We start from the raw sequence: 17,167 nt of genomic DNA on the forward strand, positions 1-17,167 counted from the left end.
TATTCTACTCTGTAAGTAAATGTTTAGTGCATCTCACACTATATTCAATATGATGACTAAAAAATCAAATAGTATAAGTCAACAGTGAAGTTGGCATGAAGGTGAGAAGATAATAATAAGCATTTTAGGGGTTTTTGGCAACTAAGAGAGCATTTATCCCTTAATGGAAGGAGCTGCTACTCAGCTTTAGTCATTTGTTACCATGAGAGATTGCAAACTATGGGAAGTCGGGTTATCATGATTTTTATTTTTTCCTTTTTTAAGCACAGACATAATTGATATATAGCATTATATTGATTTCATTTTTACAATGTAATGATTAAATATTGTATACATTGCAACAAATTCTACATTACATCCCAACAACTTATTTTATAACTAGAGGTTGGCACCTTTTAACCCCCTTCATCTGTTTTGCCTGATCCCCAATACCCCTCCCCTTTAGCAATCCCCATTTCTACCTGATATTCATTTTGTTTTGTTTTGTATATTCATTTGCTTTGTTTTATTTTTAAGATAATTTTCATAATACCATAATTAATGCAAAATAAGTCATTTTAAAACACCATGTAAACAAAAACAAAACACTTTGTGGGTGAAATCCTGCTACATTTTTTCCATCATTTCCCTCAATAAATATTTATGGGACACTTAGCAGAGAAAGTCAGTGTGCTAAATGCTGGGTACATAGTAACTATAAAGTTATCGTCTCCTATTCTCTTGGAATTTAATAGTCTGGATGGGAAGACAAATCTTAAGAAAATAAACCACACTTTATTGACAATTAAAATTGTAATTGGAGTTCCCTGGTGGATTAATGGTTAAGGATCTGGTGTTGTCACTGCTGTGGCTCTGGTCCCTGCTGTAACATGGGTAAGATCCCTGGCCCAGGAACTTCTGCATACTACAGGTGTGCCCCCCCCAAAAAAAAAATTTGTAATGAATGTTATTAAAAGAAACAAGGTGAGATAAGCTGGAATGATTATGGTGATTATTAGTTTTCATTTAGGTAGAGGAATACCTGTCTCAGGAATTGACATTTAAGATATCTAAATCATGGGTAGGCAATAACTTGAGGAAGTTTAGAAGAATTAGTATTCAAAGCAGCGACAGGCCTATGGGAAGGTTCTGAGTTTAGAAAGGGGTTGTCACAAGATCAATAATGGCTAGATGAATAGACAGGGAGAGAATGACAGAAAATCTAGAAGCAGCCCATTGTAAGAGCATTGATTTCCATACAGCATTTGGACAATGTGTTACTACGGAAGACTTCACATGTCTCCTGCCTTCACAATTAGACTAAGAATTATGTAAGCAAATGGATTATGTCATTGTTACCTCTACACTGTTTTCCATAGTGACTCTACCAATTTACATTTTCATCAATAGTATATTTGGGTTCTCTTTTGTCCACATTCTTTCCAGCACTTATTATCTCTTGCCTTTTTGATAATAGCCATTCTAACAGTGTGAGGTTATATCTGCTATGGTTTTGATTTGTATTTCACTGATGATTGGTGATATTGAGTACCTTCTTCATGTACTTGTTGGCCATTTATATGTCTTCTTTGGAAAAATATCTATTCTGGTCTTTTTCTCATTTTTAAAAATTGGATTATTTGGCTTTTTTGCACTTTTATGAGTCTTTGAATATATATGTACAAATAATGCATATATATTATTATTTATTCATTATGAATGGTTACAAATATTCGGGTTTTGATTTGCAAATATTTTCTCCCAAACCGTTTTTTTTCCTTTTCATTTTGCTGGTGGTTTCTTTTGCTTTGCAGAGTTTATAAGTTTAATATAGTCTCATGTGGCTAATTTTGTTTTTGTTGCTTATGCCTTTTGCGTCGTATACAAAAAGCCATCTCCAAGACTAATGTCAAAGAGGTTTTACACCTCTTCTCAGTATTGCATCATTGCAAATCTTAAGTTTAAGTCTTTAATCCATTTCGAGTAACATTTTTGTGAGTGATTTGTGATGAGTCAATCTAATTTTTCAGCATGTGGTTGTCCGGCATTTCTACCATCCTTCATTGAAGAGACTAACCTGTCTGTACTAAGTATTTCCAGCACTTTTTGAAATTTTCGTTCATCAAATGTGCATACGTTTATTTCTAGGCTTTCAACTCTGTGTTATCAGTCTATGTGTATGTTTTTATGTCCATGCTGTTTTCATTGTTAATTAATTAATCTATTAATTAATCCATTGTTTTCATTCATTGTAAAATAATTTCATATCAGGAAGTGTCAAGTGACTTTGTTCTTTTCCATGTTGCTTTAACTATTCAGGATCCATTGTGGTTCCATATGAATTTAAGAGTTATTTACTGTTTCTGTTAAAACATGCCACTGGCATTTTTATGGGCATTGAATTGAATCTGTAAATGGTTTTGAGTAGTACAAATATTTTAACAAATTTAGCCCTTCCAGGCCTTGAAGATGAGATACTTTCCATTTATGTCTTCATCAATTTTTTTCATCCATGGCTAATTGTTTTCATTTTACAGATTTTTTTAACATCTTAAATTTATTTCTAAGTATTTTATTGTTTTGGGTGCTATTCTAAATGAGATTTTCTTTATCAACTAGTTTATTGTTAGTATATAGAAATGCAATTGAATTTTGCATGTTGATTTTATATCCATAAAGTTACTAAAATTGTTCATTTGTTCCAGAGTTTTCATTTAGTCTTTAGGGTTTTCTGCATATAAGATCAAATCATCTGGAATCAGAGACAATTTTATGTTTTGCTTTCTGATATTGGATGCTGCTTATGTTTCCCTAATTGCTCTAACTCAGACTTGTAATGCTATGTTGAATACAAGTGGTGCTAGTGTGTAGTCTTCTCATTTCTGATCTTAGAGGAAAAGTTTTAAATCTTTTGCCTTAAAGAATGATGTTAACTGGAGTTCCTGTCATGGCAGAGTGGTTAACGAATTTGACTAGGAACCATGAGGTTGCAGGTTTGATCCCTGCCCTTGCTCAGATGGTTAAGGATCTGGGGTTGCTGTGAGCTGTTGTGTAGTTTGCAGACGCAGCTCGGACCCCGAGTTGCTGTGGCTCTGGCATAGGCTGGCGGCTACAGCTGTGATTCGACCCCTAGTCTGGGAATCTCCATATGCCATGGGAATGGCCCTAGAAAAGACAAAAAGGCCGAAAAAAAAAAAAAAAAAAAGAATGATGTTAACTGTGGGCTGGTCATGTATGGTCCTTATTATGTAGAGTTATATTCTTTTTATACCCAGTTTGTTGAGGTTTTATCATGAAAGGATTTTGAATTTTGTCAAGTGTTTTTCTGTATCTATGGAAAAGATCATCTGATTTTAATTTTTGATTATATTAATCCACATATTTCCTCACAAACAACTGCTCTCTGTGGAGAAGGTATACTATTTTTTTTTAAATTTTTTATTACTCAAATGAATTTATCACATCTGTTGTTGTATAATGATCATAACAATCTGATTTCACAAGATTTTCATCCCAAAGCCCGAGCACATCCCCCCACCCCCCAAACTGTCTCCTCCGGAGACCATAAATTTTTCAATGTCTGAGTCAGCATCTCTTCTGCAAAGAAGTTCAGTCTGCCCCTTTTTCAGATTCCACGCATCAGTGAAAGCATTTGATGTTGGTGTCTCATTGTCTGGCTGACCTCACTTAGCATGATAGTTTCTAGGTCCATCCACATAGCTAAAAATGCTGGTATTTTTTCCATTTAATGGCTGAGGAATATTCCATGGTGTATATGTACCACATCTTCTTGATCCACTCCTCTGTCAATGGACATTTAGGTCATTTTCATGTTTTTGCTATTGTAAATAGTGCTGCAATGAACATTGGAGTACATGTGTCCTTGCGATTCATGGCTTTCTCTGGGTAGATGCCCCAGAGTGGGATTGCTGGATCAAATGGCAGTTCTATGTTTAGCTTTCTGAGGAATCTCCATACTGCTTTCCACAGTGGTTGCACCAATTTACAATCCCACCAACAGCATACTAGGGTTCGTTTTTCTCCACACACTCTCCAACACTTATTGTTTATAGACTTTTTGATGATGGCCATTCTGGCTGGTGGAAGGTGGTACCTCAGAGTGGTTTTGATTTGCACCTCTCTAATAATGAGCGATGTTGAACATCCTTTCATGTGTTACTCAGCCATGTGTATGTCTTCTTTGAGAACTGTCTGTTTAGATCTACTGCCCATTTTTTGATAGGCTTGTTTGTTTTTTTGGTATGGAGCTGCAGAAGTTGTTTATAAATTTTGGAGATCAATCCCTTGCCAGCGATTCACTTGCACAGATTTTCTCCCATTCTGTGGGTTGTCTTTTTGCATTGTCTAGGGTTTACTTGGCTGTGCAGAAACTTTGAAGTTTGATTAGGTTCCATTTGTTTATTTTTGTTTTTGTTCTCAGTACTCTGAGAGGTGGATCTGAGAAGATGTTGCTGTCGTTTATGTCAGAGAGTGTTTGGCCTATGTTTTCCTCTAAGAGTTTTATAGTGTCTGGTCTTATATCTAGGTTTTTAGTCCATTTTGAGTTTATTTTTGTGTATGGTGTTATGGAGTGTTCTCATTTCATTCTTTTCCATGTGGCTGTCCATTTTTCCCAGCACCACTTATTAAACACGCTGTCCTTTCTCCATTGTATATCCTTGCCTTCTCTGCCATAGATGAGTTGGCTGTAGGTGCGTGGGTTTAATTCTGGGCTTTCTATCTTGTTCCACTGATCTATGTTTCTGTCTTTGTTCCAGTACCATACTGTTTTGATGATTGTTGCTTTCTAGTATAGTCAGAAGCCAGGGAGCCTGATTCCTCCAGCTCTGTTTTTCTTTTTTAGGATGTCTTTGGCTATTCTGGGTCTTTTGTGCTTCCAAACAAACTTTAAAATATTTTGTTCAAGTTCTGTGAAAAATTTGATAGGGATTGTATTGAATCTGTAGATTGCCTTAGGTAGTATAGTCATTTTGATAATACTAACTCTTCCAATCCATGAGCATGGTATCTTTCCATCTATTTGTGTCATCTTTGATTTCATTCATCAGTGTCTTATAGTTTTCAGAATACAGGTCTTTTGTCTATTTAGGTAGGTTTACTCCTGGGTATTTTATTCTTTTTTATGTGATGGTAAATGGGATTGCTTGCCTAATGTTTTCTTCTGCTCTTTCATTGTGAGTGTATAGAAATGCTGTCAGTTTCTGTGTATTAATTTTTTATCCTGCGACTTTGCCAAATTTGTGGATGAGCTCTAGCAGTTTTTTGGTAGGGTCTTTAGGATTCTCTAGGTATAGTATCATGTCATCTGCAAATAGTGATAGCTTTACTTCTTCCTTTCCAATTTGGATTCCTTTTATTTCTTTTACTTCTCTGATTGCTGTGGCTAGGACTTCCAAAACTATGCTGAAGAGTAATGGTGAGAGGAGATATCCTTGTCTTGTTCCTGATCTCAGAGGGAGTTCTTTCAGCTTTTCACCATTGAGAACGATGTTCACTGTGGGTTTGTCACAAATGGCCTTTATCATGTTGACGTAGGTTCCTGTTATGTCCACTTTCTGAAGGGTTTTTATCAGAAATGGGTGTTGGATTTTGTCAATGGCTTTTTCCATGTCTATTGAAAGGATCATATGTTTTTTATTCTTCAGATTGTTAATGTGGTGTATCACACTGACGGATTTGTGGATATTGAAGAACCCTTGCATCCCTGGGATAAATCCTACTTGATCATGATGTATAATCCTTTTAATGTATTGTTGGATGTGGTTTGCTAGCATTTTGTTGAGGATTTTTGCATCGATGTTCATCAGTGAAATTGGCCTGTAGTTTTCTTTTTTTGTGGTCTCTTTATCTGGTTTTGGTATCGGGATGATGGTGGCCTCATAGAATGAGTTTGGGAGTATCCCTTCCTTCCAAACTTTCCCTTCCAAACTATTTTTTGAAATAGTTTCAGAAGGAGAGGTGTTAGCTCTTCTCTAAATGTTTGATAGAATTCACCTGTGAAGCCATCTGGTCCTGGACTTTAGTTTGTTGGAAGTTTTTAAATCACAGTTTCAATTTCACTTCATGTGATTGGTCCATGCTTCTTTTCTATTTCATCTTGGTTTAGTCTTGGAAGATTTTACTTTACTAAGAATTTGTCCATTTCTTCTAGTTTTTCTGTTTTATTAGCATATAGTAGCATATAGTAGTTTCTTATGATCCTTTGTATTTCTGTGATGTCCATTGTTACTTCTCCTTTTTCATTTCTAATTTTATTGATTTGAGTCCTCACTCTCTTTTGCTTGATAAATCTGGCTAAGAGTTTATCAATTTTGTTCATCTTTTCAAAGAACTAGCTTTTCATTTCATCGATCTTTTCTATGGTTTTCTTTGCTTCTATTTCATTGATTTCTGCTCTGATCTTTATGATTTCTTTCCTTCTACCAACATGAGGTCTTGTCTCTTCTTCTCTCTCTCGCTGCTTTAGATGTAAAGTTAGCTTATTTGAGCTTTTTCTTGTTTCCTGAGGTGGGCTTTTATTGCTATAAACTTTCCTCTTAGAATGGCTTTTGCTGCATCCCATAGGTTTTGGATTGTCGTATCTTCATTGTCATTTGCTGTCAGGTATTTTTTAATTTCCTCTTTGATTTCTTCAGTGATCCATTGGTTGTTTAGTAGCATGTTGTTTAGTCTCCATGTGTTTGTGTTTTTTGCAGTTTTTTTCTTGTTGTTGATTTCCAGTCATATAGCGTTGTGGTCGGAAGACATGTTTGATATGATTTCAATTTTCCTAAAGTTACCGAGGTTGGATTTGTAGCCCAGGATAAGATCAATCATAGAGAATGTTCCATGTGCACTTGAGAAGAATGTGTCTTCTGTTGCTTTTGGATGGAATATCCTATAAATATCTATTAAGTACATCTGGTTTAATGCATCATTCAGAGCCTGTGTTTCCTTATTGATTTTCTGTCTGGTTGATCTGTCCATTGCTGTAAGTGGGGTGTTAAAGTCCCCCACTATGATTGTATTATTGTCAATTTGTCCTTTTAAGGTTGTTAGCAGTAGCCTTATATATTGTGGTGAACCTGTGTTGGGTGCGTAGATATTTAAAATTGTTATATCCTCATCTTGGATTGATCCTTTGGTCATTATGTAATGTCCTTCTTTGTCCCTTAAAATATGCTTCATTTTAAAGTCTATTTTGTCTGATATGAGTATTGCTACTCCAGCTTTCTTTCGATCCCAGTTTGCATGAAATATTTTCTTGCATCCTCTCACTTTCAATTTGTATGTGTGCCTGGAAGTGAAGTGGGTCTCTTGAAGACAGCATATATATGGGTGTGGTTTTTGTATCCATTCAGCCAGTCTATGTCTTTTGGTTGGGGCATTTAGTCCATTCACATCTAAGGTAATTATTGATATGTATATTCTTATTGCCATTTTATTAATTACTTTGGATTTGTTTTTGCTGTTCTTTTTCCTTTCCTTCTTCTCTTGTTCTTTTCTGCCTAGAGAAGTTCCTTTAGTATTTTCTGTAAGGCTGGTTTAGTGTTGCTGAATTCTCTCAGCTTTTGCTTACTTGTGAAGGTTTTGATTTCTCCTTCAAATCAGAATGAGAGCCTTGCTGGGTAGAGTAATCTTGGTTGGAGTTTTTTTCCTTGCATCAGGTTAAGTATATGGTGCCACTCCCTTCTGGCCTGTAGAGTTTCTATTGAAAATTCTACTGATAACCTTATTGGGGTTCCATTGTATGTAATTTGTTTCTTTTCCCTAGCTGCCTTCAAGATATTTTCTTTGTCTTTAATTATGGTCAGTTTGATTAGTATGTGTCTCGGGGTGTTCCTCCGTGGGTTTATTTTATATGGTACTCGTTGTGCTTCCTGGATTTGAGTGAGTGATTCCTTCCCCATGTTAGGGAAGTTTTTGGCTATTATCTCTTGGAATATGTTTTGTCTCCTTCTCTCTCTCTTCTCCTCTGGCACCCCTATAATACGGATGTTGGTGCGTTTAACATTGTCCCAGAGTTCTCTTAGACTCTCTTCATTTCTTTTGAATCTTTTTTCTCTTTTCTGTTCTGCATCCGTAATTTCCACTAATCTGTCCTCCACCTCACTTATTCGTTCTTCTTCCTCCTTTATTCTGCTGCTAGCTGCTTCTAGTGAATTCTTTACTTCAGTTATTGTATTTTACATCTCTTCTTGTTTGAGTTTTATATCTTGTATCTCTTTGGCCAGTGTTTCCTGTAAGTTATCCATCTTTGCCTCCAGTTTATTTCCAATGTCTTGCATCATCTTCAGCATCAACAATCTAAAAGTCTTTTTCCTGGAGGCTAAGAATCTCTTCCTCGTTTAGCTGTTTTTCTGTGTTTTTTTCCTTTCTCCCTTATCTGAGTTATAGTTCTCTGTCTTTTCATTTTGATAGTTTTTTGGTGTGGTGACCTTTTTACAGATAATAGATTTGTAGCCTCTCTTACTTCTGATGTCTGCCCCTCTGTGGCTGAAGTCGGTATGGGGGGCTTGCTGTAGGCTTCCTAATGGGAGGGGCTGATGCCTGCCCACTGGTAGGTGGAGCATATTCTAATCCCTCTGGTGGGTGGGGCTTAGTCTCTGGATGGGATTAGAGGCAGCTGTGTGCCTGAGGGGTCTTTAGGTAGTCTGTTTACTGAGGGGTGGGGCTGTGATCCCTCCTGTGTTGTTGTTTGCCATGGGGCTTCTCAGCAGTTGACTGAAGGATGGGGCCAGATTTTTCCAAAATGGCCACCTCCGGAGAAAGGCATGGCTGCTGAAGGGAGCTTTGCTTTCAATGACCTTCCTTCACAACAAGCACGTTCACCCATTTTCCCAGGATGTCCTCCAAGAACTGCAGTCAGGTTTAACCCAGATTCCCATGGAGACTTTGCTTTGCCCTGGGACCCAGGGCACTTGAAAGTTTGTGTGCGCCTTTTAAGAATGAGGTCTCTGTTTCCCCCAGTCCCGTTGAGCTCCTGCACATAAGCCCCACTGGCCTTCAATGCCAGATGCTCCGGGGCTCTTTCTCCCCATGCCAGATCGCCACACGTGAGCTTTTGATGTGTGGCTCAGAACTCTTAGGCCTGTAGGTGAGTCTCTGTGATCCAGTTAGTTTCAGTCTGTGGAGCTTCACACCCAAGAGGTATTGGGTTGTTTATATTGCAAAATCTCCCCTCCTACCTCTTGATGTGTTCTCCTCTTTTTCTTCTGGAGTAGGATATCTTTTTTAAGGTTTCCAGTCCATTTGAGTGAAGAGTGCTCAGACTTTAGTTGTGAATTTTGTTGTTTTTAGGAGAGAAGTTGAGCTCAAGTCCTTCTATTCTGCCATCTTAATCCCATCTCCCTCCTCATCTTGAGAAGGTATATTACTGTAACGTGGTACAGATTAACTTGAACTTTTTTCTAAAATTGGACATGTGTTCTTTTGGCAGGTGCTTTAACTTCTTTGATTGGTAATAATAATAACATATAGGATTTTTTTTTTCTTGTCTCTTTAGGACCATACTTGTGGCATATAGAGGTTCCCAGACTAGGGGTTGAATTGGAGCTGCCAGTCTACACCACAGCCATAGCAATCTGTGACCTACACCACAGCTCGTGGCAACCCTGGATACTTAACCCACTGAGTGAGGCCAGGGATCAAACCTGCATCATCATGGATATTATTTGGGTCTGTACCCCAGTAAGCCACAATGTGCACTCCCCATAAAATATGGGATTTTTAAAACTTTATTGATATATTTTTACATATCATAAAATATATCCGTTTAAGTATAATTAAATGTTTTGATAAATATGTGTGCCAGGGCCAGCTCAGCAGGATGGGGCTGAAGAACAGCTGCTGTGGAACTTAAGGAAAAAAAGTTAACATAAAACAAGACACAGAAACATTTGTCTTAAGTAAAGGTGGGAGCTGGGAACTCAAGGTCTCAGGGACCAAGAGCCCTGCCTCAAGAAACTACACTGCTTTTATTGTGCTCTTTAGATGTGATCAAGTTAGGAGTGGCTATGGGTGGATGATACGGGTTTGTTTACTATTATATAAGTTCTTTTACTATTTAAAAAGCCACTTAGGTGGTAAAAGGTTAAGCTCTTACTCTGATCTCTAGGCACATAACAGTTCTTAAGCTTAAGTCACTTATGCCTTTAGGTCTTTGTTCTTAAGCTTAAGTCATTTACCAGCACTGTGACTGTTTTTCAAAGCAGGAAGATGGGATAAAGTAAGACAAGAAGATGGGATAAAGTAAAGAAGGACAAGATGGAGTTTTCAAAGAAACATGTCTTGCGACATATGTGCACTCTTACAAGCACCACAAATGACAAAACTTTCTCATCACTCCCCAAATTTCATTTTCATTTTTTTGCAGACAGTTCCTCCTTGCACACGCAGACATTAATGATCACAGATCTGCTTTTATACCCATAATTCATATAAAAAGAATCAAAGTCACTATAGCCTTTTGTATGTAGATTCTTTCACTTAGCAAAATGTTTTGGAGAATTATCCATTTGTTAGTTGGATCCATTATTTGATATATCTTCTATTATTGAATAGGATTACATTTTAAAGATAAAATACAATGTATTTATCCATCCATCTGTTGTTAAACCTGGGTTATTTCACTAAGTATCAGACTGTCTTAATGACAGTGTTATTTCAAGGGCAAACTAAGATTCTTCCAGCAAGCTGACATAAACTCAAATGGAACAGATGTGATTACAACAAAATATCATGACTTTATACCTTCATAAATGAAAGATGCCTTGTTCTCTCTTGCTCACCTGATCAAGGCATTGTGGATATAAAGACATCACCTATGAATTATGTTGCTAGGCTTTTTTAAGTAGGAGTAGACATTGTCTATTTTGTTACTATTCTACTCTGTAAGTAAATGTTTAGTGCATCTCACACTATATTCAATATGATGACTAAAAAATCAAATAGTATAAGTCAACAGTGAAGTTGGCATGAAGGTGAGAAGATAATAATAAGCATTTTAGGGGTTTTTCCAACTCAGAGAGCATTTATCCTTTAATGGAAGGAGCTACTACTCAGCTTTAGTCATTTGTTACCATGAGAGATTGCAAACTATGGGAAGTCGGGTTATCATGATTTTTATTTTTTCCTTTTTTAAGCACAGACATTATATTGATTTAATTTTTACAATGTAATGATTAAATATTGTATACATTGCAACAAATTCTACATTACATCCCAACAACTTATTTTATAACTAGAGGTTGGCACATTTTGACCCCCTTCATCTGTTTTGCCTGATCCCCAATACCCCTCCCCTTTAGCAATCCCCATTTCTACCTGATATTCATTTTGTTTTGTTGTGTATATTCATTTGTTTTGTTTGACTTTTAAAATAATTTTCATAATACCATAATTAATGCAAAATAGGTCAATTTTAAAACACCATGTAAACAAAACAAAACACATTGTGGGTGAAATCCTGCTACATTTTTTCCATCAATTCCCTCAATAAATATTTATGGGACACTTAGCAGAGAAAGTCAGTGTGCTAAATGCTGGGTACATAGTGACTATAAAGTAATAGTCTCCTATTCTCTTGGAATTTAATAGTCTGGATGGGAAGACAAATCTTAAGAAAATAAACCACACTTTATTGACAATTAAAATTGTAATTGGAGTTCCCTGGTGGATTAATGGTTAAGGATCTGGTGTTGTCACTGCTGTGGCTCTGGTCCCTGCTGTAACATGGGTAAGACCCCTGGTGCAGGAATTTCTGCATGCTACAAGTGTCTCCCCCCAAAAAATATTGTAATAAATGTTATTAAAAAAACAAGGTGAGATAAGCTGGAATGATTATGGTGATTATTAGTTTTCATTTAGGTAGAGGAATACCTGTCTCAGGAATTGACATTTAAGATATCTAAATCATGGGTAGGCAATAACTTGAGGAGGTTTAGAAGAATTAGTATTCAAAGCAGTGACAGGCCTATGGGAAGGTTCTGAGTTTAGAAAGAGGTCACAAGATCAATAATGACTAGATGAATAGACAAGGGAGAGAATTACAGAGAATCTAGAAGCAGACCATTGTAAGAGCATTGATTTCCATACGGCATTTGGACAATGTGTTACTACTGAAGACTTTACATGTCTTCTGCCTTCACAATTAGACTAAGAATTATGTAAGCACATGGATTATGTCATTTCTGCATTTGTTAATCTTTGATGAGAAAATACTTGAATACTTAGTAAATGGAAAGAAGGAATAGGCATACTATTGTAACCTCATCTTTATCCTGTTTGGTCAAATAAATAACGTATTGCTAAATTACATGCTCACCAGGTTTCCATAAAATGTTACTTTCTAATACCTGGAATACATGGTGATTCCCTAGTGCAAAAAATCTCCTGATCACTCAAAGCAATCAGCTCAAAATGTTTACAAATTGATGCAATCCCATGGTGCAAATCCCAAAACCCTAATGAGAATGAATCTACATAAATTACTATTTCTCCAGAGTTTTTTCTTGTAATAACATTGTAATTATTTCCTCAGAGTGTGTTCAAAAACACTTTTGGGATAAAAGTTCCAAATTACAAGGAGGATATAAATCATTCCCAGCAGTTCATCACTTGGACCACTAGTGTCGCTGAGTCTTTGGTTCAGGTAGGCTTGAAAACTCTACTTCTGTACCTACGTTTTCTTTCCTTGTTTCCATTTTGGATCTTCACCCATAGGAATCAGGTGATAACAAAGTCAGCTTTGAATGTTAGCTTATTTTCTTAGCCAGTTAAAATAAGTCATTACATATTTCCTATATAGAATGGTCAATAGAAATTATAGATCTTTACAGGAATTATGTATTTACACTCATCATTTCACTTTACAAATATCATTATTTCCATTCATTCAATAATTCAACACATATTGAATAACCATATTAAAGTGACAACCTGATAGCCTTATAAACTTTTCTAGAATATCTGTTGAGAGAACAGTCTCTCCCCCTCCACAAAAAGCCAATTTTATGAAGTAATTAAAAAAGAGAGATGAAATTAAGTGAGAATTAAACTCATTCTAGCAAGAAATAAAACTTGTGGAACTTTATAAATCTCTCTTTAAATTATTGGGGAAAGATAATTTTGGGGAAATTTTAAATATTAACTAAGGTAACTACCTGTTATAATGAACCAGAATTGTAATTTGAAAATTATTGAGGAGAGTCTGATATTGAATAGATGAGGACTCTGATGTCCACCAATAACAAGGTAAAAAGGCAATTTTCTAAATCAAGACACAAATGAGATTTTACTGGTATGTCATTGGCTAGTATGAAGCCACCATATTATAATTTATATTTAGGTTTATGCTTTGTAATCAGGAAATGTACCTCGTCCTTATATTTGTGAGATACTGGAATGGAAAGGTAAGGGAGGGGATGTGCTGGAGTTTATTACAGCAGAACAGATGAAGAAGGTGCTCCATCCTGGGAAATTTATCTTCACTTGAAAATTGACTTTCTAAATATGCACACACTAAGGACAGCAAAATGTTTTCAAATACGTCACTGTTTTGTTCAAAACCATTCCTGGGATTGATGATGAAGCCTGTGACTTTATAGCAAATTATAAGTGGCAGTTGGTGGTTCAACCCATTTTAAGACAAATTGTGGGTCATAAATCTCTCATTCCAAAACAAATTAGAGTCACAGGAGCCATTCTTTTGGGGAATCATCTGCACATTATATACCTAGATTTAGGGGTTATGATCTTTCTAAATATTCTATCTCCTACAGTCTGACACCATCTAACAATAGCTGGGTGTGAGGGTAACTGAGGGTAGAAGAGAAAGAGAGAAAGAGAGGGAAAGAGCATATGATGGACTTCCCATTCACTTCTTAATTTATTTTAATTCACCTAAGTGAATGATGCTGGCACCTAAGAAAATGGTCAGAGGAAATTCCGCCTTGGTGACTGAATTTGTTTTCTTGGGATTAACGGATGATCCAGATCTTCAGCCCATCCTCTTTGTGCTGTTTCTGGGGATCTATTTGATCACGGTGTGCGGGAACCTTGTGATGTTGGTGTTGATCAGGATATATTCTCGCCTCCACACCCCTATGTACTTCTTTCTTGCCAATTTGTTCTGCTTGGATTTGTGCTATTCTGCTAATGTGACCCCCAAGATGTTGATAAACTTCTTATCAGAGAAAAAACCATTTCCTACACAGCATGTTTAATCCAGTGTTATTTTTTCATTGCCATGGTAATTACTGAGTATTACATGCTAGCTGTAATGGCTTATGATAGGTACATGGCCATCTGTAATCCTTTGCTTTATAGCAGCAAGATGTCCAAAGGGGTCTGTATCTGCCTGATTGCTGGTCCATATGTCTATGGGTTCCTTAGTAGCCTGATGGAAACCATGTGGACCTACTGCTTGACCTTCTGTGGCTCCAACGTCATTAATCACTTCTACTGTGCTGACCCACCCCTCATCTGACTCTCATGCTCTGACACCTTCATTAAGGAGGCTAATAGGTTTCCTCAGAGTGACTTGTTGATTCCTTCAAAAATTTTTCTTACATATGCAAAAATGGAGGCTCTTTCCTCACTTTCAAAATGGGCATTCATTTATTTATTTTTTTTAATCCTGCAATTATTATAGAACTTTTATTTTGTGTCAAGACAAGTGAGGCTGTAAAGATAAAGCCAAGAACACTGAGGTCAGAATATTTGAAATAATAAATAGGCTTGTTTTACATAACTGAATATGTGTGTGTGCTTAAAAGCAATAGATCTCTAGGTATTTGTTTAAGTAGAAGCCAACAAACTATTAACTGAATGTTAAATTTACAAGAATAGTTATTTGCTTGCATGTGTGTTTTAATGCAATTTGTAGGCAATTATTTAAAATAAAGTTTTTAATAACATCTAGAAATAGAGAGTTTGAAATAATTGAATGAGATCATATAGAACTAATGACAATGAAAATATTATTCCACAGGAAATAGTAAGCAAAAATAAGTTCTATCGTAGAAATGATGCTTGGAAATATAACTGAGAAAAAATGTGTCAATGGGGGACTAATTACAGTTATGTGGCTTTTCCCTTTCCTCTGAAAGTGACATCAGCCACGTATTTTGTTCAGACCCTGACTTATCTGACACGATACTGTATTTGGAGCTATCAGTATGTTGGAGCAGGTGCACAAAAAATGAACAAGTTCTTGTCTTACACAGTCAGAAGACTACAATCTTCTTTCCTCCATAGGATCAACCTTTTCTTTTTCTTATATTATAAAACTTAAACAATTGGGTCAATCTTTAGTTTTACAGTTTCACAAAACTATACAATCCTAGAGCTCCTTAAAATTTCCTTGGTACTTAAAGCAGTACTTGGCTTAATGTAGATACCCAGTAAATATTCATCACTTTCGCCTGTGCTATGCAGTTTCAAAATCACCTAAAATGTTAACAGCTTAAAGAATCATCTTGTATTTGCATCCCTTAGCATTAAAATATTTACAGACAAGCCATCATATTTAATTCTAAAATCAGGTATATAATAACTAATTGTGATAATGGTGGAGGTAAAATTTGAACTATAGATTTATAAATGGAAAATACCTTTCACATCCTGAAAAACAGATTGATAGGCAGAGATGAGAGTAGGTGTGAAAATCCAAGTCCCTAAGAGGGTGAAATATTGATAAACTCTAGAGAAGTCACAATGCTCCTGAAGCAGGCCCTAATTCTTTGTAGGAACCATTCTTTGTCTACATCATCAATTAATACCTAAGAAATAGTTTGAAGATTCTTGTCTCCTGTTTTGTCCTAAGGAGGAAGATGTCTCTCACAGGTCAGAAGACATAAATAGATGCCAGGCATGGACATGAGGGTCTTATTGGTTATAAGCTCTGTCTCCCAAGGCAAGATCAAGTCTTATCAGCAGTTGTGGTCATATTTCTCTAAATTATGGGGTCAAAGCTCCTGCATAGTAAATGCAACAGAATTATAAATGACCAATGTTAGTTCATGACAGTTAACATGTGTGTCAACAATTTTGAGTACATATATGGCTATACCATATTCTTGCTTGTAGATACATAGATTTTTTTTGAAATATAAGGAATTATTATTTTTTTGGCTTTTTAATGCCACACCTACAGCATATGGAAATTCCCACACTAGGGGTCAAATCACAGCTGCAGCTTCTGGCCTACACCACAGCCACAGCAATGTGGGATCTGAGCCATGTCAGCAAACTACACCACACCTCATAGCAGTGCTGGATCCTTAACCCACTAAGTGTGGCCAGGGATAGAACCTGCATCCTCATGGATGCTAGTCAGATTCATTTCCATGAATGATGGAAACTCCATAAATGTAAGGAGTTCTTAATAATGGTAACTTTGAGAAGTGAGAAGTGAGAATGGAAGATCAGGGTGGGGCAAACAAAAGGAAATATTTTATGCTTTTATGTTATATTCTTTCAAAGATTGAATGTTTACTATAAAAATGTATACATTTTATAAGGCAAAATTTACCTATAAAGTTATAAAGGTAAAAATGTATGAAGAACGAATAATTATTCCCATATCTACATACATAATAAAATAGCGCCCAAATATTACGCACAATTCATGTACATATCACATGTAAAACTAAATTTTTTATACATGTCTTTACTATTTTGTCTTTAGATTATAGCTTTCCATTATGGATTTAAAATCAACTGTTCTGTAAATGCAGTTAAGTTTGGATCCAGTTCTCATATATATATATATATATATTTAGTGTATAATGAAGAATACACCGTAATTTAACTTCTAAAGTTCATTTCTTCTGATCAGTTTTTGAAAAGCTTGTTTCGCATCCTGATTCCTCAGACCGTAAAGGATGGGGTTCAACATAGGGCTTACAAAAGTGTATAAAACAGCAATGACTTTGGACTGCTTCACTGACTTGTCCATAGGAGGTCTAACGTACATGCAGAACAGGGTCCCATGAAACACAGTCACTGCCATTAGATGGGACCCACAGATGGAAAAAGCTTTACGCCTGCCTTCAGCAGAACACATCTTCAGGATGGCAATGAGAATGAAGATGTAGGAGATGAGGATTATGAGAAGGGAGTTGGAGAGGTTAAATCCTGCCACCACAAATATAGATGCAGAAATAGAGGTGACCCTTAATGTCAT

At 36.2% G+C, this 17,167-nt stretch overlaps 1 protein-coding gene and 1 pseudogene across 1 annotated transcript; one reads left to right on the forward strand and one right to left on the reverse strand.

The window, feature by feature from the left end:
- The first annotated feature begins 13,910 nt into the window (after window positions 1-13,910).
- LOC100152560 (olfactory receptor 5M5-like) lies at window positions 13,911-16,695 on the forward strand (annotated as a pseudogene).
- A 100-nt stretch (window positions 16,696-16,795) lies between these two features.
- On the reverse strand, window positions 16,796-17,167 carry LOC146406219 (olfactory receptor 5M5-like). Its single transcript, XM_085013450.1, has one exon. The coding sequence runs from the start codon at window positions 17,165-17,167 to the stop codon at window positions 16,796-16,798; it is 372 nt and encodes a 123-aa protein (XP_084869576.1).

Source organism: Sus scrofa, chromosome 1 (genome assembly GCF_054392235.1).
Source record: "Sus scrofa isolate SSC_HxYL_T2T_F1_AM1 chromosome 1, Sscrofa_HxYL_maternal_Yorkshire_Landrace_v2.0, whole genome shotgun sequence".
Taxonomy (NCBI): domain Eukaryota; kingdom Metazoa; phylum Chordata; class Mammalia; order Artiodactyla; family Suidae; genus Sus; species Sus scrofa.